This window comes from Ornithodoros turicata, chromosome 8 (genome assembly GCF_037126465.1).
Source record: "Ornithodoros turicata isolate Travis chromosome 8, ASM3712646v1, whole genome shotgun sequence".
NCBI lineage: Eukaryota > Metazoa > Arthropoda > Arachnida > Ixodida > Argasidae > Ornithodoros > Ornithodoros turicata.
In genome coordinates, this window is record NC_088208.1 from 7,460,425 (window position 1) to 7,485,629 (window position 25,205).

Sequence of the window (25,205 nt, forward strand, 5' to 3'; positions counted from 1 at the left end):
GACCTCCGAACGTGCTTTTGAAGGGAAAAAGCAGTTGTAAACCCTGACAGTAAGTGTCTCCCTATACATCGTATAATTCCTGTTCTAACTTCAGGTAAGTACCATTCGCTAGAACTGGTAATCAGCCGGCGTTGTCACAGCAGCACTCTGCTCTATACCGCTTATTTTAGCGGATAGCATCACGCAATTAATAGCCACGCTAATTATTAGAAAACAACGTCTGTGCTCAAATACGAAACACATAAACCGCACACGCAACATACGGTCATGTACATTACACATGACATGCAGTTGTATGCATGGGGAGTTGACAAAGTATACCTACCCAATACGCCTTATTCATAAGTGCTGCCATCTCGTGGCGGCGGCTGGCGGCGGCGCCATGTTTGAGTATTCGGGCGGTCGCGCTATGTGCGATTTCCTGTAACAGGACCAGCTGGAAAGTCGGGAAACTTGCAATTCAAGCTTTTTAGCATGGCAGGCGAGCAGGAAGAATGCACAGCCGAGCTCACGAAGCTAACGTTATACGAACGTTCCTTTCGGACAACTTCGTTATTGTCTTCTACAACGAGCGGACAACATCGGATAAGCACGCTCGGCGTAGCTGCGATTTCGTGACTGAATCTCACGTCGAACTGCGGAATTTTGGGGACTCTGTCGCTTTTGTACATATGAATACTCAACTACTTGCCCGAACTTTACAGCAGGGTGTTCTGATGCGGTGTGTTACGCAGTTACGTAGCGGGTCCCTATATATGCGCGTTTGTGCAGCATGGCGTGGCGATGGATGAACTTACTACATGACTCTCTGCTTAGCTGCTAGTCCTGTTCAATAACGGAATAAAAAAGCATTTGAGCACCTGTGACTAGACACATTTTGTGTACCTTCAGTAAAATATCGTATGCACTTTCATACTCGCATGTAATTGTTTGGTACCAGTAACCCAACAAAAGGTGAACGGATATATACTTTTGTAGATGGAAGTCATGTGGAGCTGACTGTTCACACAAAGAAAGAGGAAGAGCACCTTTCTTGGAGACACAGAAAATCGGACTTTCTGTAATGATTTGACGATTTCCTCGCATCATATGTGATTTTCTTTGTGATGCAAAGGCAACGGCACATCAGAAGGAGCACATTGCTTTTGCTCTGAAATCTGATGTGTCGTACTTGGTTATCTGCTTGGTACATAGCTCCTTTTTAAAAGCAATTAGAGCAACAATGTCCCAAACGGACATGCACCACTAAGAGATACAGTGCACAAAGCTCATTTTCCCAATCATCTTCTAAATGCTGGTCTGGCAGCACGCTGCCACTGGAAATTCAACACTCCTGCACATTAATAAAGTCCTCTGTAGATCGCGTTTCGTATAGACCTACTTCTGAAAGAAGCCGCCGTCCCGTGACACGCCAAACAACCTCAATCTAAGCATGTTCTGACCGTGAACGTGTCACGTGCCTTTTTAATTATTTTAGAGGCAATAATAGCGAACTGAGGATTTACCTGATCGGTATTCCAGCCAATATTGCCCTTTTGGGTGCACAGTGGCACGAGCAGTAATGGGGAGTTGCCGGTCAACCTCCCGGGATGCCGCGTTGCTGGCGATAGGCGATGTGGCGAAAACCGAAACCACCGGCAGCTATACTCAAACATGGCGCGTAAACGTAGTCTCCGTCTCCGCACATAGATGGCGCGCACTTATGCATAAGGCCAGAGCCGTATATTAAAAGGGAGTCTGGCCATTGGGAGGAGTCACAAAAAGAGGCTCTACCTGTCAATCACAGTTTCGGCCCTCTGATTGGTTTCCTTTTTACCAAGGGGGTCGCCATGACACCTTACTGCCACCCAAAATGGCGACGAAAACAAACGCAGTGAAGCGGGGATTTCGTGACAAAAAATTTTCACAGACTACTCTGATTTTACGCTGCAAATGTACATCCTAATATAAGTTTCTCGGAAACCAGTTTCAACTTATGCTCATCCATCGATATCTAACTGAAAATAATAAGTTTTGTCGCCGGTGTTAGGCCTAGTGAACACGGCTATCACAACGAAATCATAACAAAAACGGCGCTGTGCTGTACAATCTTATATTTAATTGCTGGATTTCGTGGATATAAACATTCTTGCCTCTTATATTCCAACTATTCATGGAGATTTGTTTAAAAATCATACCGACAACAGAATGTGTCCCAGCAGGTGGTTCTGCCGGCAGCGGTACAACGACGGAAGCAGACGACAATTCCCGACGTGCCTTACGCTCCCTAGGTGGCGCTCATCAAATTTGCACCAACAATCCACTACTTTTGCAGATTGCGAGAGGTATCCATTTCAATCCCATCCAATCCACTTGCCACCCAAAATGGCGCTGCCCATGTTGGATAAGGGGACAAATAGTGAGGATAGGCTGATTGATAGCGCCCCATATTTTAAGACTTGATTGGTCGGAAAGCTGAAAAAGTGGGTGGAGCTTCAGGTATAGGCATGACCCATTAATGGCCAGACTCCCTTTTAATATACGGGAGTCTGGGGGATGCTTGCCGTCTTCCTTTTTCAATACGCCTGACGGCTCTGCATAAGGCGTATTGAAAAAGGAAGACGGCAAGCATGCGTTGAACATAACGCAAAAAAGGTTTCTGGAAGAATAACAAACAGCTGTAGTCCATTACTGAAACCCCGAAATTGGGTAAATAAACACAGACACGACACGGACGCCGTGCACCACGTTTTTGGAGGAATAACACACAGCCGCGATTCATTAATGAAACCATGAGATATTCTACAAACACGGCACGAAGAAACACAGACATGACAGAGACACAACGTGGGGGACGCGGTCACCACGTTGGTCCACATAATAATAATTCGGCTCCAAAGGATCAGGAAAGGGTAACGGTAATGGTAACGGAAACAGAAACGGTATATTACCGAAATTGGAGATGGTAGCGATAACAGAAACGGAAACGCATGCCCCTGTCCTCCATTACCGGAAGCAGAAACGGAAACGAAAATTATCATCCGGTATGGAATTCGGGTAATGGCTACTACTGTTGTGCGATGACTTTTTAGTGACATTTCATTTTATTTTTGTATCTTGATGACTCAGTTGATGACTGAATGGAGACATGTTCCTCCTTACGAAATCTAGCAAGATGTGCGCGTCTCAACGACGTAAAATTATTGGTGTACTGTGTACTCGTTGCACCGAAGCAGCACTTGGGCAAAACAGGGTGCTGACAGAGCCAGACGGGCTGTCCTCCCGCAGCTCTGTAACAGCCGTTCAGTTACCGGAAACAGTAACGGAAACGGATAACGGAAACGAAAATATAGCATTAACGAAAGTAGAAACGGCAACGAAAATACGTCCGTTGTCCTTCCCTGCATAGGATACCCACACCATCCCCAGCGCACTGCAACCGCCGCTGCCTCGACGAGCCTTAGCTTCGAGCCTGGACAGGAGCGGAGAGTGACAAAATCCGTAGCCAACGGGAGCAGTGGAGCAAGCGTTGCCAACAGTTTTTTCGCAGTTGGGTCCGTTTTCGCAGGCTAAACATACGTGGCGTTCCCTCGGCTGATTCAATAGGGCTGCCTGCGGGCGCCTACATTGAGAGAGGGAAGAGCCCCTTTCAAGTCCTTTGCTCTCCTCCGATCCTCCTTCCCACCTTTCCTTCTAGCCTCTCTCCGTAAGATTTCTAAGCGTAAGATTTCGGACGACCGCGGTCAGGGAGAAGCGGGTGCGTGGTTTCATAGACCAGCTCCGCGAAGAACAGCTTGTGGTAGCAAGAAGCGCAACCGAGAATAAAACACACCACTCCGGAGTCGGCTGACTTGGAGAATGTTTATTTCGATGGAGCGCGGGCTACAGGTATTGCGCAGGTGGCATGCGCACAGCAGAGTGCCATAACTACGCCATATACTCTGAAGAGGTCCTGAGTGTATAGGTGGAGGGCGAGCGCAATGTTGGAAGAACAGAGGCGGCCGTGGGGACCGATGAGCCGGGAGCGTCAGGTGCGTGTGCCGTGAGAACGTCTGCGACATAGGGCGGGGGATTTGAGATATCGATGGATATCGATGCCAACGGTGACTTTACGCCGGTCAACTTCGGTGGAAGGGGTCTCGTCTGAACGGTGGAGCCCCTTGTGCCGGACTCTGTCAGTGCGTAGGAAAACGTGCGACATATGGAATAGACGTAGATGCAGCACAGGCCGGCGAAAGCTCGTTTGAGGCGCGGTATTGTCGGACGGACCGAAAGCGGGGTCTGGAGGAACTTGAAGGTTGGTATCATAAACAACGACGTGTGGCGACGAACAAGCGAGAACTCCAGGGTGAGTAAGACACTGGATGATGCCGAGGTGATGTGCCAGAAATGTCACAAAAAAAGAGATGTGGCCTTGCCGAGAAGGGAACCTTCAGGTGTTCGAGTCTCCGCCGGGAGAGGTCTATTTGCGATACCATGGATGTGTAGGTGGTTACGGCCCCGACATCCTGGGAATAGTTATATAATAGTTAATATTAATTAATTAAGTTTATTAATTAAGTTATATAATAGTTAATAAAAAAATCCCGTCCCGGGATCCACATTTAGAAATCGCCAAGTCCCGGCACTATAAAAACGGCGCGGGATTCCGAACACTACTCGTGGACCACTGAACACGGTATCCAAAGCCATCGATATCAATATAAAATATCAACATCAAAATCAATATCAGTATCAATACCAAATAACATCAATATCAATATCAAACGTATCGCGCGAAAGGGTGGCCGTAGTTTGGCTGGTATTCTATGGTATACATGACAAGAGCAGACGACGATGTTGAAAGCATCCCGGAATTCCCTCTCTGAAAAAACGATATCACGTCACTCCCTACGAACCAATGAGGGCGCGTCCTTGAGAGAAAGGAATACCGCGGCCGTGCGACTTACGGCGAGGCGTCTGGACGGCGCCTTTCACTCTTTGCCCTCTCCCTCCTCCGGTTAGGGAGTGACGTCACGCCGCCGGAGCTCTGCTGCGACCGCGAAAGCAACGCTGATCTTTAAATTTCGTTTGTTTAATATCTAAGCACCTTTCGGACGCATCAATTAGCTATATAGACCCCCTGTCCCCCACTCCTTCCTGCTGTCCTCTCTCCATTTGTCCACGTCTGTACGCCACTCATAGCCACAGTTGCTTCGCGGTGCTAGCGGGAAAAAAAGCTATATACAGGGTGTCCCAGAAAACGTGTCATTGAATTATAATAAAAAAACTACACCATCTAGAATCATGCGGTCAACGACGTTTGTTCTTACTAGGTTTTTGCCACCTCCTGATGTGAACGTCGTGAACGTGAGTTTAATTACGTAAATTTTTGCGAAATGAAAGTCGGAAATTTGCCGAGTAAAGGTCACTTTTTTTCTTACCCCACCAATGTGAAGAGCGTGCCTAATTTACTCAAATTAATGATAATTCACGGGGATATCCAGCAGTTATCCCATCGGAAAAAATAGCCGAACCCTACGGGGCTCCCAGAGGATAGCGCGCGAAGAATTTTTCAGCGCAATCGCTCTCAGTCCGACGAAAGGAGATTGGAAACCCAGCCCACACCGGCATAGCAGGAAGAGATAACACAGGCATGGCTTATCGCGTCCGGCTTTCGCTGGGATAATGCTTTCCCTCTCCCAATTTCAGGAACTGTTACTTTTTCTACTATCAGCGTGTGGGCTGGGTTTGTAACCTCCTTTCGTTGGACTGAGAGCGATGGCGCTCAAACAGTCGTAGCGCGTCCGATGCTCCGAAAAGCATGATGTTAGACTATTTTTTTTCCGATGGGATAGCTCGTGAATATCCCTATCAATTATCTTGAATTTGCGTGAATTCGGCACGCTCTTCATATTGGTGGGGTAAAAAATTGACCTTTACTTGGCAAATTTCCGAGTTCAGTTCGCAAATATTTGCATTATTAAACTTACGATACATGACATCCACATCAATAGCTGGCAAAAACCTAGTAAGAACAAATGCCGTTCACCGCATGACTCTACGTGGCGTAGGTCTTTTTTATTATAATTCAGGAAAGGAAATTTCTTCGCGGAAGGAAAAATGCGACCACCTTGACATCAACGCAAAAGACTACGGGATGCGTAGTTCGCGATTCGTGAGCGAAAGACACCGCAATTCACGTGTTCATGATGAGGCATCGCAGTGATGGCCCGTAGTTAACTACATGCAGTTAAACTACTAGTTAAACCATCTGATTGTAGTTAGATTGTAGTTAAAAAGTAGTTATCAACTACGTGGCAGAAATGTAGTGGCAACTACTAGTTAAACTACTATTTTAAGTAGTTAACTACAGTAGTTAGGTTACTGAAGGCGCAAACTACTTCCGATTTTGCCGCAAACTTTACGGCACGATTGTGTTTCCGACTTTTACCTTGAGCTACTTGTTTGATGAGAACGGAGGTGCAGAGCAATTGTGTCGTGCATGTGTACTAAGTCTTCACTGTTAATGCTTGTCTAGTGAAGCCTCATTTGCTGTGAAATAATTCCGCAACTTAGTTTATCGCGTAGGCACAGAAGGAATCCCGCCACAAGCTTTGTGTTTGACGATCGCAGCAACGGCTTGAGCCAAAGTTTATTATTGTTTGTGATTCATATTTAGGTGTCCAAGAACTCTACAAGGGACTGGTGTTGGTGCACAACGTTAAGTAGTTATAGATGCAGTTAAACTACATTGCAGTAGTTAAAAAAGTAGTTTTAACTACTCCCCTGGAAAGTAGTTGAACTACTAGTTGAACTACCCAATCGCAAAGTAGTTAGTACTTATAGTTACACCACTAAAGAAGTAGTTAGTGGCCCTCACTGAGGCATCGTTTGAAGCGACCAATGAGAGCACGCTCCGCATTGCAGACATTCTTAAAAATGCAGAGGGAGAGGGGAGACATAAATTGTGGTTTCTTTCTCTCCCAAAATCACGGGTGACGCGACGGTTGGACCCCGTTCCTTTTGAGGTTGGTGTGAAGCTAACGGGTAACCTCTTCAGTCTTCGAGGAGATTTCTCTCTCTCTCTCTCTCTTTTTTTTTTTTTTTTTGCTTTAGAGCTCGTTTAAACAACCAGAGGTACATCTTGTTCTCACTGACGGGCGAGCTTTGTTATGCTGTTTAGGCTCGCAATCGAAGCTCGTAGAAGTCTGCCTGTTTTTTATTTTTTTTGTTTTCTTGTTTTCTTTGTTTCAGCGACCTGTTCCATTGACAACAACACACAGCCTACATTGCACCGTTCTAGATAGGCCGGTCCCACTGCGAGCAATTTGCCCACTTAAGATCCCGAGCCGCTTTTATGCTGTTATGCGATGATGTTGCCTCGTACTTTTCCACCACGTCAAAAGTGGAATCAGTGAATGCTACAAAATTCCACCGTCTGCACGTAGAAAGCAGGAAATGGCATCCCCGCGTGGGTGTATAACGACGAACGGGCACACTTGTTTACTACCTGCGCAACTAATAACCCATGGCGCTGCGTCACCGCCTCTTAAAACTGAGAGAGAGTGTGACAGCAGAACGACAACATGACCTACGCCCTTTCTGTTTTGCTCTCGTTCGCCGCCGCCGCCGCGGAGCATACGCCACCAAGCGCCTTCTCAGAGAACGAAAACGTAAACATACGTGAACTCCTCTGCTCATCATTGCTGGCTTTGGCTTTGCTTTCCGTAAGGCCTATAACTGTTTTGCCTGTGTATTTCCACTGCATCGGCAATCGTGTGGTGTCGTTGTGAGGTCTGATCTGACGGGAACGAGGCGACGCGAACAAATAGTAAGTGTTTCCCTTGCTTTCGCTGTGAAACATGGTCACTTCTCTCATCGTCGGATAGGAAAGCGGCAGTGCCTCTGTTTCGCTCGCGATTACTCGCGTGACAGTGTCAGTGCTGGAGAACTTCACGTTTCATTGCACGATTCCACGCTGGAATAGCTCACACTCGTGCCACATAGGGCAAACTGTTTTTCATTACCACGTGACACACGCCATTACTATCGCTGCATCGTATGAGGAACGGTCGCGAGACCAAATTCCTGTGGGAGGTCAATGATATGGCCTACTCGATTAATATACTACACCACTTAGCTTCGGAATGTTAGCTGTCGTCTGAAGATGCACCGCCAAATCAGATAGTGGTGACCACGTATCGCGTAACGGCATACCATTTCACTTCTGCCGATTTCATGTTGGTCAGTGTGTAGCGAAAATAACCGGAACTCGGAATGGGATCATAATGCTGCAGTTGGCAGTGAGGCGGCTGTTGAGCTCCGGATCGGATAAGCGAAGATTAAGAAATGGACCCGGAAATGCACTGCGGGGTAATCGACCTCCCAGTTATGAGATTCGATGTGGACATCAAGTTGCTTTCAGAAGTATAGCGTGCGCGGTGGTAAAAACTATTTCATTTGGGTGAACGTGTCGTTGCAGTTGTGCACGACATCCGCGACTTCACGATTGATATGTTCTCGACTAACTTGATAGCTGTCTGCTCTTACGTACGTTGTGTTTTTTGTGTCTGCTACGATTTTTCAGGAGTGAGGTACAGAGGGCGCGCAAGACGTTGCGACGTATCAGACCACCCGTGAGCTTGTTATTCTGTGTGAATAGTATTTCCATCCCAAACGAACACACAAATCGGCGCGCTGGTCTTTTTGTGTAATTCGCCGTCTTTAAATAACTCTTCTGTTTGCTCCCCAAGCACTTCGGTTCGCAGTCGTCAGCTACGTGGGAAAACACGTTGGCAAAGAAAAAAAAAAAAAATCGGATTGTATGAAACGAAATAGGAAACTTTGCTGTAAATCTGTCCTTTCATCCTCATGCTTAATTTTTTTCACGTCCTTTATTCCATCGAACGTTCCCACGCTTGAATTTGTTGTAATAAATCTTTGCTAGTTGACAGTCGAGGTGTCTGGTTGTCTCAACATATTTTTTATCCTTGAGGAAATGTGTTATCAATATTTTTCCTATAAAGAAACAATAAAAAATGATAACAGTTGGAGGCATTCTGCTACAGGTCTTGCGTTTGTAAGCAGAGAGTCGAACCGGAACCAGAACTGAAAAACCATTATTTTTAGCTGAACCGTTAGAAAAAGAAATTCAGTAACCAGGTCACATAATGATTCACACTTGATCAAATTACCAACTGTGCCAGAAATTTAAATTATGGCCCATGGAATGTGCCGCACCATGTAGCACCCATAGGAGCATTGCAAAGGCTGTGAGCTAGCTGAAATTAGGCGATTTACACTGTGAGCAAATTTAGTACTTTTTTGGTCTAAATGAATTGCCACAAAAATTAGGCCCTTTCTGGACTAATGGACTAAACACACGGGGCTAAATGAACCTCACAAAGTGGGGACTGCGTTTCACTCTTTGTCCTTGCAGTCGTACATCACTCATGTGCATGAATGGAATGCTTTGAGTTAAACTGCGATATGTCAAGTACGATAAAATATTGTGACATTCTAAGACGGAGTTTGCCAACCAATTTTGTAACTAATTCGAGCTAGTCACCAACAGGTTACATTCGGGAAAATCTTGTTTCTGTTACTTCAAACTTTGTACTGCTTCGATTTTTTCTGGCCTGATTCATGCTGGAGTTCATATGGCAGGTGCATGCTACTCTGTGGGTCACAGAGCTTTTCTTTTTTTTTGTCATGCCCTATTGCATGCACTTTATCTAAACCACAGCTGCAAGTTGCAATGTGGGTGACCTAAGAGATTTTGCTTTCTGTGACATCGCATAGGATGAGAAAGATCATGAACGAGAAGATGAAATTCACTTGAATGTTTGAAAGCGAAAAATGACCTGTAAAAATATCTGAGCGCATTGTGAAGTGGAATAAAAAATGTTTATTTCCCTTTCATGAAAAATGCAACAATTATGTTGAAAGTGTAGCATGCATAAAAATTTGTTGTTGGGTATTATCACAAAATTTCTCAAAAATCTGATCACAGAACAAGTTCATCAAAAGCTTCTCCAAATGGCTGCACCGCTGCAGCCATACCTGAGTATGGGAATCTTCTGCTATCAAAGGGTGTCTTCTGAGCCCTGTGGAGAACTGGTTGACCGATATCGAAACAGTAGAAAGTTTCAGAGTGGGCACTGTTACAATATAATTTTAGCATATCTAAAAACTGGACATAGGCAGACGCAAAAATTTGCAAATCCGCAATAGTTTTAGAATTAGGTTTTCCTGCTTCAATCCAAAGTGCAAGCACCATCAAGTAGTTCTTTTGGTGCATGAAATTAATTTAATTTGAAGGGTACAAGTTCCGTTCTCAAATATTTTTGCTGAATTTATGTTATACTAAGCTGTTTCATCCACTACTCCCTCAGAACACTTTGGAATGTGCAAGGGCAATAAAAGTTCACTTTGGGACAAATTTTAATTGAATTGAATTTATTCACAGTGTACACTGATGGACTATGGAGCAAATGGTCATTAGGCCTGACAAGGTTCCAAGCCCATGGGGTTGCCAGTCTGCTTTCGAAAAGCAGCCTGGGAAATATAGCGTCACAATGGGCATTTCGTAATGGTGCCCGTTGAGGAAGATGATATTCATCATAGATTTCTCGCACGCACTCTGCCCAATGGGCAGATGAGGCACTTAAAACTGAAAACAACATTTTTTTAAGACATCTTAATGAAACTTTGCAGTCATAACTATTTTTGACACGCTGATTCCAAATCTGGCATCAAGTTTGAAATAGCTTCATTACAGCAAAATGTTACAAGAAATAAGGAATTTGATTGATAATCGTCAGAATATTAGGAAAGTATCATGAACGGGGTTTTATCATTATTCTTTTTACATGTCAAATTTCTTTGCAGCAGGCACTCAAAACTTGAAAGTTTGAAAATTGTTGGGCTGGTTGGTGTCCTTTTCCTGAGCACGACAAATTGCCCTCTAAATTCCAAGCGATCAAAACAGCCTCACTCACCTAGGGAATTTATTTAGGAACAATGGTACGAGACACTTCAGAATTACTCCAGTAACGGTGGAGAGAAACAGGTAATACCGGTCAGATGGGCTGAAAAACACAAACCGAGAAGTCCCCCATTCGAAGTTCGAGGAAAAGTCTGGGTCTTGGTGCAGTCCTCCAAATGCAAATATTGTTTTTATTGTTATTTTAGGATTGTTTTACAAAATTCTTTGGGAATTAATAGTTCACCTAACAAACTATGCACTAAAGCTGCTTTTGAAAAAAAAATCAAGTTTTGGGCCTTTTTTTTTAACCTTTCCAAGTGCCACGTGCCCCCTTTAAAGGGGCGGTCACGTCCATTCCAGTCGACTTTGAAACTACAGTGTCATTTTATTTATTTCTGTTCTTTCTTTATTTATTTATTTGATAGACGATTTGGTACAGTACAGAATCAGATAAGGGACTGTTAGGTGGGCCCTGTTACCAGGGATCAGAACCGACATTTTTTTCGGTCCGGTTCGGGTTCAGGCGTAATGGTTTGGTTCGGGTTTGTCTCAGGGAGAACCCCCCCCCCCCCGCACACACAGAGAAAAAAAAAACTTCAGCGGTCGGGACATTTACAGGGATTGGAACCATTACTTTTTTCGGTCCTGGTTTAACCAGTTCATGGGCAGTAATTATGTTGCATGACAGCGAGCTTATGCTCACAAAAAACACGGTTGTAAGAGAAAGGTGTGCAAATAACGGTTTCGGTGGAGTCAAAAAAAGGTTTGTCAGTAGTACAGTGATTTCACCTCTGAACCGATTCCGGAACCGGTAACCGTATTAATTTTTTTTCGACTCAGGACAAGCAAAAAATTTTTCGGGTTCGGTTTGGTTCAGCTGCCAGGGTGCAGTGTTCTTTGCAGGCTGGAGCGGTGTTCAGGTTCAGTGGTGGGCAGTACTTGAAGTACCAAGTACTCAAGTAGATGGGTAGAAATCCAGCGAACCGGTAGAGATGTAGGAAGGGAGTTGCCTCAGGACAGAAGCCGCCGATATTTTGAACAGAGACTGTTCTTCTTCTGGGCGGAAGAGAGGACGAGTTGCTTACCTCCTGAGGCCCAGAAGAAGAACAATCTGCGTTCGAAATATCGGCGGCTTCTGTCCTGAGGCGACTCCCTTCCTACAAGTACTCAAGTAATACTTTAAGTACATTTCTGTGTACTTGTACTTTACGTTAAGTACATTTTAAATCGTCTACTTTGTACCGTACCTAAAGTACTTTTTTACAAGTACTTTCCCATCAAGTACCCAAACTTGGACTCCAGACAAAAAAATCACAAAAGAGTATCGAAAATGCACCCTACTAAAAGCGCTAAAATGACAACAAGAAAACGAAAACACACAGATAGTGCCCCCATTCATCATCTCGCAATAACGTTGTTGTTGTTGCACACAGATAGCATTATCTGTGTGTTTTCGTCGTCTTGCCCTCATTTTAGCGCTTTTAGTGGGATGCAGTACCAAGAGTCCTAGTCTGACATTTTACCAAAAAGGATTGTTGTGCTGTTAAAGAGCATATTTGTTGAAGCAAATTTATTGTTGAGAGGATTGAAATGTTGAAAAAGTATCGATGCTTCTATGATTATGTAAAACGAATGGAGTGCAAAGACACGCACAAATTATGACACTGCAACTGGTAGCACAATGACTTGGTCAGTTGTCATTTCAGTTCTCCCAATGCAGGGTTCTATGCTTTTTTATGTTGTTTCCCTCATTGGCAATTAATAATCATTTTATATCACAATGTGTTATTGCATTACATGATGAACGTGAGACAATTGATGTTCTTCCATCTTTCAATATGATGAACACTCTGAAATACACACGTGCTTTCATTTTTACATTTTCCTTTTTTTTTTCTTTATTGGTCAGATGGATTACATTGCTGCAGATCACAGTCGTATCAAAATGATGGCTTACATTGTGCTTCATCCTTGTTTACTTTCTTCATATTCTTTTTTTAACCATGTTGTACGTATTTCAAAAAGCAGCACGGAATGCCCAGAAATATATAATCTCCATTGGCTGTTATAGCAGAAGATTAGTACCGGAACACTACACTAAGTGGGTGACCAATTCGTTTGTGTCTTGACCATGCTACGCTCCTTGTCATGAAAACTGTATTATAACAAAAATTTTTACAGGTGCTGCTCGAAGATGCCACGGAAAACTCGGTGTACTTGCAGGCGGTGCTGTCTCCACAGCTATAGTTGAGCTTTGGTACGTCGATGCTCTCCATTATCTAACGTTCGCTGATTCTGTTTGACAAGATTGTTCTGTATACATGCTGCATGGTGGATTGTTTCTCCCCTTGTCTATTAAGTCCTTTCCTAATCTCCCTTTTTTTTTGTTGTTGTTGTTGTTTTCTGCGGGATTGTGACCTTCCAGGGGTAATCCCCAAAGGCATAAGACAGTGTTGACACACATGGGTGTATTGCTGGAACGTAAGTGACCCATTCTTAAATGTGTTGCACGTGGCGACCTTTGTTCGTCTTCAGTGGAAACTTCGTCACTTGAGGATTTCATAGTGACTGGAATTCGGGGAGAAATCGGGTTTAACCCGAAAAAGTCACTCCCTAAATATAGGAGATCCAACTGTTGATATGCTGGTGTGATATATGGGTGAGGCGCTAGCAAAGAACATTACTGGCCACGTGAGATCCTTGGAAGGCTTCTGCTGTGAGCCTGAATTGCATCCCGGAGCGCAACAGTGGGAAAGACACGCTAGACTCCTTATCACTTGCCTCATGTGCATGTAAGAGAATATTTGGAATGTGTCGCGATACTTCGTTCTTCGTCGAAAGCTATTTGCCTGGCAGTCCTGAGCTGTAGAGCGAAAGTGTTATTGGGACAGTTGGGAGCTGTTGACTGATTCTGCATAAAGAGTTGTATTCAAATGTAAGTTACCCGTGGGTGCCAAATGCATGATTTCATCCTGCAGAGCGTCGTAGCTTTTGAGATAAGCAAGAAAAGTGTGTGGCATACTCGCATCCGGTTTTTGTTTTGCATCAGCCCCCACATCTTGACAGAGTTTACGAAGGTGTGAGATTCAGATTAAGCTGGTTGAAAACATATTTTGCGATATTGTAAAAGTGTCTTGAATGCTGTTTGTCTTGAATCACAGCATGAATAATTTCATTTCATTTCATTTTTAATACCTGAAGCACCCCTCACAGGGTATTACGTAAGGGGGATACGTAGCAAACAAATGAAGCAATTTCAAAACACACACTTGTATGTTTCTATGAAAACATGAAAGAAAAGGGCAAGAAAAGTAAAAAGAATATGCCTGGCACAGCAAAACACTCCTATAGTTATATGAAATCCAGTGCTGTAACAATATGAATTTCACGTTCTCTGCTACAGCACACCACATCAGTTTGACATCTTATTGTTTCGGGGAGGGCATTCCAGTTCGAGATTGCCGATACCAATGGAGAGAAACGGAAGCGATTAGTTAAGGCCACGGGCACGCTGAGTTGCGTGGAGAGTCTTGTGCGATAGAATGGTGTGTTTATGCTCACAAGGGAGTGGGACCCTGAAGTCTGATTTTCCAGTTTAAGTAGTTTGTAGAAAAAACAAAGCCGGTCAGCTTTCCTTCGTACATGTAAATGTGATAATTCTGAGTCTGCTTTTGAGGTCGCTCACACTTGTCCTCCTAGAGTAATCACGAACTACAAATCTTACGGCTCTGTTTTGGATCATTTCAATTTGGTTGATGAGGTACCTTGGATGAGGGTTCCAGATGATGGTGGCATACTCTAAACAAGGGCGGACAAGTGCTGTATATGCTAAACGTTTAACCTCTGGTGATACTAAGTAAAGATGTCGTCTAAGAAAACCTAACTTAGAGTTGGCCTTGGCTGTAATAGAATTTAACGTTCCATTTGTTACATTTAACGTTCCATCAGTGTAAATGTTCCACGAGAAATCACTCGTAAATGTGACTCCCAGGTATTTATAGAGGAAGCAGTTTTCTCTATAAGGTTGCCATCTAGAGTGTAACTGTTTGTAACTGGGTTTTTCTTTGTTGCAAATGAGACGTGTCTGGTTTTAGATATATTAATTTCCATTTTCCAGTCCGCACATCATCCGCTTATATTATTCAGATCTGCTTTCAACAATAGACTGTCCTCGGGGCGACTTACATTTCTATATACAGTTGAACCTCTCTGTAACGAATTTGTAAATGCTGGCTCTTTGTTTCATTAAATAGAGAAATTCAGTAAATGGAACACGCCTAGTGAAACAAAGATGGCCGCCGCCACTACCTGCGCCACGCGAACCGCAAAATGCCGTTTGTCATAAAACAGGTATCAGGCTAAGAAGGGCACAAAATATCTAGCGTTATTCATCGCATAATGCTAGGTAGTACGCAATTTGTGCACAATGTCGCTCTGAGTGTTCATAACTTTCATAACTCATGACCTCTACTGCTTCCTCCTGCGCGCTCGCGTATTGACGTTTCTTGGTTGGTTCACATGCACTCATGACGTCCGGAAAGAACGAGAGTACACCGCCGTTGAATACCGAAAAAGAACGAGAAATAGGTACATACCACGTAGACGTTGTAGATGGAACTTTGAACGGTGGCGGCATCATGCCCATTTTACCACCGTCAGCGGCGCGAACAAAAAGAAGTGAAAAAAACAGCACAAAACCGCAACCTACTGTCATCGGCATTAACAAAAACAAGTTAGACTTTGCGAAAACTCGCATGAGTACAATAGCAGTGATGGCCACTAACTACTTCCACAGTAGTTTAACTATAACTACTAACTACTTTGCAATGGAGTAGTTTAACTAGTAGTTCAACTATTTTTCAGGGAAGGTAGTTAAAACTACTTCTTTAACTACTGCAATGTATTTTAACTACATCTCTAACTACTTAACGTTGTCCATCAACACCAATCCCATTCTATAGTGTTCTTGGACACCTAAATATTAATCACAAGCAGCGATAAAAGTGAAGATTTAGAACGCGTGCACGGCACAATTGCTCTGCACCTCCGTTCTCATCAAACAAGCAGCTCAAGGTAAAAGTCGGAAGCACAGTAAAGCTTGCGGCACTATCGGAAGTAGTTGGTACCTGCAGTAACCTAACTACTGTAGTTAACTCCTCGAAATGGTAGTTTAACTAGTAGTTGCCACTACATTTCTGCAAGTGGTTGATAACTACTTTTTAACTACAATCAGGTAGTTTAACTACATGTAGTTAACTACTGACCATCACTGGACAATAGGGAGGGGAAGGCTTCTCCTCCTCCTCCTCCTCCTCCTCCTCCTCCTCCTCCTCCTCCTCCTCCTCCTCTTTGTGGTGAAGGGGAAAGACATGTGCAGAAGGCTTTCATCGGCCAGAGACTTCGTTAAATGGAGGTGACCGAACGAATGTATTTCGTTAAATCGAGCGCAAAGATGCATTGGCGTCTACGGGGACGCGGACAAGCGGTGGAAATTCTTCGTTAAACAGAAAATTTCGTTAAATCGACGTTCGTTATTGAGAGGTTCAACTGTATGTGACAGTTGTCAACAGTGTGTAATCTCATTTTAGAGGATACATAGTGAGGCAAGTCATTGATGAGTAGTAAAAATAAAATTGGACCTGGAACTGAACCGTGTGGTACACTTGATTCTACAGTAACACAGGAAGAAGTTTTGTTATCAAGAATAATGCTCTGAGTACGACCAGTTAGGAATGCCCCTACCCAGGCAACAGTTTGAATGTTGATTTTAAGAGTTTTTAACTTATGTAGTACACCTTGATGAGATACCTTGTCAAAGGCCTTGCGAAAGTCAATGAACACAGCATCGGTTTGGAAGCATGTAAGCTGTTATGGAGGTCTACAGAAAATTCAAATAGCTGGGTAATACCCGAATTGTTCTTGCGTAATCCGTGCTGGTAACTGCACAGGATATTATTGTGCTCCAAGTAATTCATAACATTAGAACAGATTATGTGCTCAAGAAGCGAATCATGGCTCGTCAGAATCAAAGCCAGAAGCTACCATACTAAATCTGACATCGTAGCAATTCAAGTTCTGCCTTTAGAAGTTAGTTATAAATTTACTCAAAATATTTTGCACCATAAGAAACCATCTGACAGCATTTGTTTTGCTTTACTTTGGATCCAGGGTGTTGCTTTAAGGCTGAAAGGAAGGAATGCAAATATAGTGACCTGTTTTGTGGTGCATGACAGTGTGCACATTCACATTGCCAAAGCAGATCAGATGTCACATTTTCACATATCCACCGAACTTTACTATCTTTGCCCTTTTTTCTTCACATTGACAGATTTTTAAGTGACTAGGGCCCAGTTTCACCCACACTGGTTGACTTTGAACCGAGATCAACGGTTTCAACAAAACCTGAAGCTAACACTCAGGTCTTTTTTTACAAATGTTAGTTGATGATGTGATGAATGTTTCAGTTAGAATAACTCCCTTTAATGAAGCAGAGTTAAGCATTAAATTCAAGTTGAGGGACTGTTGATCTCGGTTCAAATGTTAATTGGTGTTTTGGTGAAACCAGGCCTAGAAGTTGCAAAGCAAGCTGTGAGTGTTATTTGTATGGTGCCAATATGAAAATGGTGTAGTGTATGTAACAAGTACCACCAACACCATGCACCATGTTTCCATGCAGGTGTTACTGGGCCCAAATGTAGGAAAATGGCATCCTGCTGCTATTGACTCTGTTCCTTGTACATTTTTTACAAAATTTAGGAAATTGTTGAACATTTTGTTTTGCAGAGGTGAATGGATCCAGATTGAGCGATGGGAAGTCGAGCTAAAGAGAGCAAAACTAACGGATATGTGGGCCTGATAGAACAGGCACCAGATATCCACAAGGTTGGCTACCTCAAGAAGCTAAAGGTAACTGATTTGGACTGATCGATTGTCAGTGCCAGGTAGAGAAATGGGGAAATTACGCAGTGAAGGGGAATCGTTACGAGTGAAGTTACTGTGTAAAAAAAAAATGGAACCGTGTTATGAAAATGAACTTCAAGTTCCCAGGTTACTTTGGAACAGTAATGCATACTACTCTGACGTCACTTCCTAGGGCAACGTGTGCCCTCCAGTACATGACCTTTGTACAATTAGTTCATATCTCGATGTCACAATGGGCCGGTGGTGTGGAATGCTTTTTAATAGTTTTGATGTGTTTTAAATAGTATTCAATATATTGAACGAAGTCGTACCTTTTGTGCTTTGTTGGGTTTGCATTTTATGATTTTGAGGCCCTGATAAACTTCTTCAGAGAGGTACAAAGTAGGCATTGTAATTCTAAACTGGATGGATTTCCCTACTGTGCGCACGTTTCCCCGATCTTCATAATTAAAATCAATGTTTTTGCTTTTACTTGGTGTGGAATAACCCTTCTGCTAAAATGGTGCTGTTGACTGGGACCATACTGATAAATTTGCACAAATGGAAGAGGGCCACTTTTCAGTTTCACGCTCTGCGACATGGGCTGACAGGTGCGCGGGTGTGTCTCACTGTCTATCTCACTATAGCCGCGTTTACGTGGACTCGAAAGAAGCAGGTCGGGTCGCGTTGACCCCACGTTGCGTCGAGTTGAGTTAACCCGTTGGCATGGGGTACAGCCCCGGTCAACCTTAATAATAACACTGGAAAAAAAAACGTGGTCTCGTTCCCAAGCGCAATTACAGCAACCCTTGGGGCCACGACGAAATCTTAATTGAACAAAATTATTCTGTTAGTTTAACGCACGCATTTTGTTCACTTAACATTCCCCCAGTGCTCCAAGGGTGGCTGCTATCGTGCTGAGAAATGAGAATTTTTTTCTAGTGTTGGTTAATTAAGGTTGACCAGAGCTATACATGGTTCTCATTGGTCCTTGAAACCCTCAATTACACTCGTATTTGAAATTGACGTTCTCAATGTCTCTAAAGTCCTGGTATTTCTCACAGTCCCTCACAACCCTTGATTTAGCATCTCGTGCTCATGGAGCCACTACTGCAAATAATTCCGCTTACCCTGAGTCATAACTATACTTTTGACACCACAGGAGTCAGCACTCTTCTCAACAGCAAATTAAAGGCACCCTGCATTTTCCTTTCTGTCCTACGATCTTTAACGTTCAGGAGTCATCAGTCACATTTGTGAACGCCCCTGTGCACTCTCTCATGTGGTACCTGTGGATTATAGATATTTTTATGAAATATTGAAGCCCTGGTCTTGGACTGTGTTTTACATCACAGACAAAATAATGTCTCAGGCCTTAGAAAGTCCTTGAAATACTCTCGAATTTTTGTGGCCTAATTTAATGGGAACAATGGGGTAGGTTGGCTCAATTCAACACGCTGGGGCTACGCTGGCTGCTCGACTCGCTGTGCACCACTGCGATCGTTTCTGGTTGGAGCTAGTTGGGGCCCTTCGTTTTAGGGTAAAGCCTATTTTTACACCCAATTTGCGTCATCATCACTTACGGTAAAACCCGAAAATGAACTTGGGAAAAGTGCCAATTTAGCCACCAGTACTGCAGGACGCTAAGCATCGAACACTCAGCACCAGAGGTGGGCGTTTGTCCTCACGAGCCTCGCGCTCACCTCAGTTTTCTGGGAGAAAAATTTTCCTCACCTCACCTCCCCTCAAAAAAAATTTGAAATTTTTTCCTCACCTCACCTCAAAGGAGTTCTGGGACTTTTCCTCATCTCACCTCACCTCAATTTTTTTTCGAGATTTTCCTCACCTCACCTCAATTTTTTCAAGCTATTTGTGTATTCGATGTGACATTCGCAGGGTTTGAAGAATCTTCATCAGTAAAGTCGCGTTTGCTTTGAGTGACTGCCAATGAACTCGTGAAATTGCTTAGTCAATGTAACGTTTTTTTTTAGCTGGCAGATTTGACCTAATCAATCACAGAAAACACTCCGTGGAACGATTGTTATACGCGTAAAAGTTGCGCGTATCACCGGTGGGAGAGGAGGACAGTCCCCGCACAGGTGAGAGATGCAAGCTGCAAAAAGAAGGAAATATATCCCGTGTACGCGCGGAAAAAGTTTCACAAAGTACGCGTTCATAAAGTTTTCCTCACCTCATCTCACCTCAATGTTTTTTGAAAAATTTCCTCACCTCACCTAGAATTATTGAAATTTTCCTCACCTCACCTCAAAAATAAAAAATAAAAGATTTTCCTCACCTCACCTCAAACATCACCAGAAAAACTGGCCCTCACCTCACCTCAAATATTGTGAGGTGAGGGTGAGGAAACCCTCACTCTCGCGCGCCCTCGTGAGGGTGCCCACCTCTGCCAGCACAGCTGCTCCGCACCTTCTGTCAATCTAAAATGCGAGAAGCACTCTTGTTTTTGTTTTCCTACCCGAAAATCTACTTTTCCACCCGATATCACCCGATTTTTCCCTGTTTTACAGCTTCTAGAATAAAACCCGATTTTTATCCCCGATTTTCAAGAAATCATAAAATTTGAAAACACGGGGTGTTATGTAAACAGTCTTGGGTCTGGTTTGACTCAACCTGCTAGTCAACCTGACACGCTCCTGTCGAGTTCATGTAAATGAGGCTTATATGGTGCTCTGGTCATGCCAATGCCATACCAAGGCTGCATTCTTCTTCAGCTGGTGCCCATTTCTAAGGCCAACGCCGATTAGCCACCAACGCTGATTAACATCGACCGAGATCAGCGGTCCCTTAACTTGAATTTAATGCTTAACTCTGCTTCGTTAAAGCGAGTTATTGTCACTGAAACGGTCATCACGTACGTGATGAACGTTTCAATGACAGCTAACGTTTCGTCACCAGCTAACATTTGCAAGAAAAAGAATGGAGTTTTAACTTCAAGTTTTAGCAACCTTTGATCTCGATTCAAAGATAACCGGCATTGGTGAAACCAAGCATTCTACCGTTGCAGACAATGAGGAAAAAGTTTTTCGTCATGCGCCGAGAGTCAGCGGCGGGGCCTGCGAGGCTGGAGTGCTATGACAGCGAAAAGAAGTGGAAGTGCGGAGTGCTGCCAAAACGCAGTGTGGAGCTCCGGACGTGCTTCAACATCAACCGCAGGGCAGACGCCAAGCAGCGACATGTACTAGCCCTGCACACGCGGGACGACACACTTGCCCTGGTGGCTGAAAGCGAGGAAGAGAGAGAGTCATGGCTCGTAGAACTCCTGCGCCTACAGCACGGGGGCTGTCTGGATGATGCAGAGGCCAGGCCTAAACCCCTATTTGGTAAGGCGATGTGTGCGACAGGAATCCCACTGACCAGACGCCCCAAGCCCCACCCCATGTTCTCTGTAGTCGGTGCCTGTGCTTTTACAGTGATGCGCTGTCCTTGTACTGAAGCGGCGGTAATCAAAGGAGGACAAAGTCTTGGAAGACACAAATTGGACTACACATTGTCTTCCGAGTTTTCTACCGAGTTTTCTACCGAGTTTTCTACCGAGTTTTCTACCGAGTTTTCTACCGAGTTTTCTACCGAGTTTTCTACCGAGTTTTCTTCCCCCATTAATTACCGCCGCTTCAGTACAGTGTGTACCGACCAGCCCATTTGTTAACAAGCGTATATGCGCTGTTCCTCTGAGGGCTTTTCTACATTCTTTTTTTAGCTGTTTCTATATCAAATTTGGAGCTGCTGGTGTTCCTGCTGACTTTTCAGCTGGTCTTGTGGAAGTATATGTTGCTTCAATGGATCAGCATGCAGTGGGGTCTTTTATTTGGAGTCAGATTATAGTCACATCAGTATGTGAAACTAAATCTAATTTAGAATAATTCACTGTTGAAAGTATTATGTATTAGTGGATGAGGCAGTTGACACAGAAGGACAAACACAACACGAGTCTCACAATGCCCAGCTTCATACTTGAAGATAGGCTAGTGGCTTTTCTTCAACAGCCATCATTCGATTGGAAATATTAATTTTCCTCAGAATATTTGTACCCTGCTGATGAAATTGTTTTATCACGCACCTGTATACTGTGCGTCTCAGTTAGATCCCCAGGCTAAATAATTTGCGAACCAGCGCACCAATTGAAGAACTTTCTTTTTTTACAAGTATCTGTCCGATACCGCCTGCGCACATTGTGAATGAGCTGGAGCTGTTCATTATTTATATAAAAATCCAAGTGAGTTTCGTGAAAAAACATGACTTCGAAAGCAGGGTGCCGTCGGCATTAAAATGAATACTACCTCTTTTGGGGCCTTCAGTGGACACCTTTTAGAGAAAAATCTGCCAGCGAAGCTGGTCATTTGTTGCAGTAATTAATTGGTTTCGGTTTACATATTTTTCTCGCGGCTGGTAACGTCAAAGTGCAAAAGAATGTAATAATTCATTGGTGGACATGGGAGCGGAAGAGTGTCCTTGTGCACTTCACCGCCACGAGCCACGACAAAAATAAGAAAGGTGTCCAAAAGATCTCTAAAAGGTGTCCAAAAGATCTCTAAAAGGTGTCCAAAAGATCTCTAAAAGGTGTCCACTGAAGGTCCCAAAACAGGTAGTACCCATTTAATGCTGACAGCGCCCTGCTTTAGAAGTTGTTTTTTTACGAAGCACATTTGAATTTTTATGAATAATGAGCGCCTCCCACTCATTCACACGGTGTGCAGCTTGTAAGCGGTATCGGATAGATGCTCATTAAAAAAAAATTCTTCGATTGGTACGCCGGTTCACGAATTATTTAGCCCGGGGATTTAACTGAGACATCCTGTATATCTTACGTTTGTGCTGTTTCTGCTTTTGGTTATGTACCAGTGAGCCCCACCTTTTTGCACCGATGGCATAGACATTCATGCGTCGTAAAACGTCGGCTCATCCTTGTCGTTTTGTGCACAGAACATGTATGGCAGGTGAACATCAAGCCTAAAGGATTAGGGAGTAGCCGCAACATCTTGGGCGCCCATCGGCTGTGCCTTACAGCAAAGTCTCTCAGCCTAGTCAAGATGCCCTCTGACCAAGAAGAGCCCGAAGCCCTGGAGTTCCCTGTATGTAAAAGTAGCCCTTCACATTTGAAGTTCGTAATGTAATGCCCCCGCCATTGATTCCAAACCTGTGAAATTGAATGTCGTTTCCAGCGAGTAACATTAAAGGGCCCATAAAGGAGATTTCAGAAACCTCTACAAGCATGTGTATATGCATTCCTGGCCTTTAATCTGTTCACCACGTGGACTATGAACTCAAACCACGACCTACTAGATTATAACGACCATGTCAGGCGCACCCCTTCTATGCGCCGCATGTTTGGAAGGTAGCGGTGGCGCTTCTGATCGTCCCAGTTATTGCTTCCTCAACTTCTACAATATTTTGTACTTCAGCTTACCTTAGTATTTCTGTACAAGCGGTGGACTTCCACAAATGTTTCATTCTGAGGTTGATTATTATCATCATTCTACGCGTTTTCATAGGAGCTATCGCTGTCGTCTGCTATGGTTGTCGTACATACGCTTCTGCAAGTTCAGAATTCAAATTTCCATCGTCCAATCGTGCGCCAGTCTGCCAGGGCGCGTCAGTAGCGCCCCTGGCGGATCGTGCGGACAGGCTCCTCATAGGGTTTGCTGATTGTGACATGGTCGTTATAATCTAGTAGGTCGTGACTCAAACATAGGTTAGAACAGCGGAGGTATTAATTAGGGGTGTGCGAATATTCGAGTTCTCGAATTCGAACCGAATATCAAACGCTCGAACTATTCGATTCGCGAATCGAATATCCAATATTCGAATATTCGACTATTCCGCGAATATGAACGACACAACCGGAAAGTGGGCTTCACCTGATTCTTCTGTGCATGAGGTGAAGCCTGCTTTACGAAATTGCCCTTGCTGCAGGACCAACACAGGCGGGACGGTGTTTAGTTTAAGATAAAGTTATCTGTTAAAAGTTATCTGTTAAAGTTATCTGTCTAAAGTTAGTTGTGTACAACATCGTCTGTGGAAGGGGTGGCGCCCCTCCCACATGCAGTTTAGTGGTGCCGACGGGGGACTTTGATTTGACGTCTGTGAGGTTGCCATTAAAAAGTTATGACTCTCTAATAATGACTACAGCCCACGAACAAGAAGGGTGTCTTAAAGATGTCCTTTACGTCTAAAATTTCAGTAGTGCAACTTCCTAGTGCAAAGAAACTAAAAGGTGTTCATGGCAAAGCTGAGGCAGGATGCCAATTCGTTTGTTTCACAAATTGCCTGTGGTTGTCTGGAGCAATTACAGCCTCATCCGTGTAACATGCTACTGCCTGACATAAAATTTTGAAATGAAGGTAACCACTCCAGTACTCCAGTAAGTGTACGCTCACCTGGAAAGCAGGAAGCACTCTCATGTAAAATTAAAGTGTAGGGGCTTTTAGCAGAAGAATTGCACATCTCTCTTGTGACAGTTAATGCCAGAAAAATTACACTAAAGCCATGGGCCACAAAATGGAAACTTTTAGTGCGAAAGTCACATATTGTAAATTTTGCACTAATATTGGATATTCGAATCGGTATTCAGAATTTTTTTTCCCCCATTTGATTCGATTCGACTTAAAATATTTGGATTTGCACACCCCTAGTATTAATTAAAAACCACGGCTCAAAAAAAGGCCACTGCCACGATGCCAACCGGCACGATGGAGAAAACTGGCTGTGACGTCAAAGGCAGACGACCTTGACCACTGTCGGACTAGCTTGGTGCAAAGTTGGTGTGAGCGAAGGATGTAAGTGACGTCAGACCACTTGCAGGGTTGTCAGGGGTGTCTGGCGACTGTTCAACACTTCTCTCTTTGTTTATTTTTTTTTTGCGTGTGAACTGCGCCTGCGTCTCAAACGCTCCCAGTCGTGGTGCGGAACTTCTACAAAACGACATCTACGTATGCCACGATCACCTGGTGGCGTGAACACCTCGGAATCCGGGTATTCCTCTGCATAATCGTTAGGGCCTGAAGCTTTAAGGTTTAACCCGATCCTTCCCCGAATTTCCACCCCAAATTCTAGGTTGCCACTTCGGGGGTAGAACCCGATCTTTACGCGGCAAATTGGCCCGCACCGAAACATCTGTAGGAATGCACACTAGCTTGTTTGGCAGCAAACTCAGTTACATCACCGTTTGTACCTAGCCAGTACAATTCGTTTGGGTAGTAGAGCCCGATTACTCCTCGAATTTTTGCACAGCGGAAGTTTTCCAACCCGCATGAATTTGGAGCGAATGTTTATTTCCCCGATTTTTACCCCCCCGAATTTGGGGAAAAAACTCTTGCCCGAAAACGTGTGGCTCTAATAA

The 25,205-nt window shown here is 43.9% G+C and overlaps 1 protein-coding gene across 1 annotated transcript in view; it reads left to right on the forward strand.

Annotated features, from left to right (window-relative positions):
- The first annotated feature begins 7,601 nt into the window (after positions 1–7,601).
- The window catches only part of LOC135366438 (insulin receptor substrate 1-like), a 42,213-nt gene continuing 24,609 nt past the window's right edge, over positions 7,602–25,205 (forward strand). The window contains exons 1-5 of the mRNA XM_064599138.1: positions 7,602–7,792; positions 13,130–13,205; positions 17,732–17,854; positions 20,874–21,189; positions 22,790–22,938. Of these exons, the coding sequence (XP_064455208.1) occupies positions 17,756–17,854; positions 20,874–21,189; positions 22,790–22,938 (564 nt within the window). The 5' untranslated portion in view covers positions 7,602–7,792; positions 13,130–13,205; positions 17,732–17,755. The remainder of the gene's footprint in view (positions 7,793–13,129; positions 13,206–17,731; positions 17,855–20,873; positions 21,190–22,789; positions 22,939–25,205) is intronic.